Source organism: Elephantulus edwardii, unplaced genomic scaffold (assembly GCF_000299155.1).
Source record: "Elephantulus edwardii isolate Elephantulus edwardi_28Jun2011 unplaced genomic scaffold, EleEdw1.0 scaffold00240, whole genome shotgun sequence".
In the NCBI taxonomy this organism is placed as follows: domain Eukaryota; kingdom Metazoa; phylum Chordata; class Mammalia; order Macroscelidea; family Macroscelididae; genus Elephantulus; species Elephantulus edwardii.
The window spans coordinates 2,629,306-2,629,962 of NW_006399990.1; the positions used below are offsets into that span (position 1 = coordinate 2,629,306).

At 44.0% G+C, this 657-nt stretch overlaps 1 protein-coding gene across 1 annotated transcript; it reads left to right on the forward strand.

Annotated features, from left to right (window-relative positions):
- The first annotated feature begins 119 nt into the window (after nt 1–119).
- LOC102857093 (polyubiquitin-B-like) lies at nt 120–353 on the forward strand. The gene has a single exon (XM_006898924.1). It carries the CDS (start codon nt 120–122, stop codon nt 351–353), a length of 234 nt encoding a protein of 77 aa, XP_006898986.1.
- The last annotated feature ends 304 nt before the right edge of the window (nt 354–657 follow it).

Sequence of the window (657 nt, forward strand, 5' to 3'; positions counted from 1 at the left end):
GAAATCCATGTGTATAATCTATGTTTATGTCTCTTAAAAAACGTATTTGCGGATATCCGTCGAGGTCGGAGTTCGGTTGCTGTTCCTTTTGTGCGCGCTGCTGCCATCGCCACTTGACAATGCAGATCTTTGTGAAGACCTTGACTGGCAACACCATCACCCTCGAGGTCGAGCCCAGTGACACCATTAAGAATGTCAAGGCAAAGAACCCAGACAAGGAAGGCATCCCCCCTGACCAGCAGAGGCTGATCTTTGCTGGGAAGCAGCTAGAAGATGGGTGCAACTTGTCTGACTACAACATCCAGAAGGAGTCCACTCTGCACTTGGTTCTGCGCTTAAGGGGTGGTGTCTAAGTTTCCCTCTCTTACGCTATCAAGAAATTTCGTTGCACTTTCTTTCAATAAAATTGTTTCAGCTTCCCCCCCAAAAAACCAAAAAAAACAAAAACAACCACATATTTGCAATGAGTAGATCATTGATTGTGCAAAATTCAATCATTCTATCTTCAGCTTCATTTCCAGAAGTCCAGGCTGGGTTTAGAAGGGGTCGTGGTACTAGGCATATTGCTGCTGATGTTAGATGGATCTTAGCTGAAAGCAGAGAATACCAGAAGAATGTTTATCTGTGTTTCATTGATTATGCAAAGGCATTTGACTG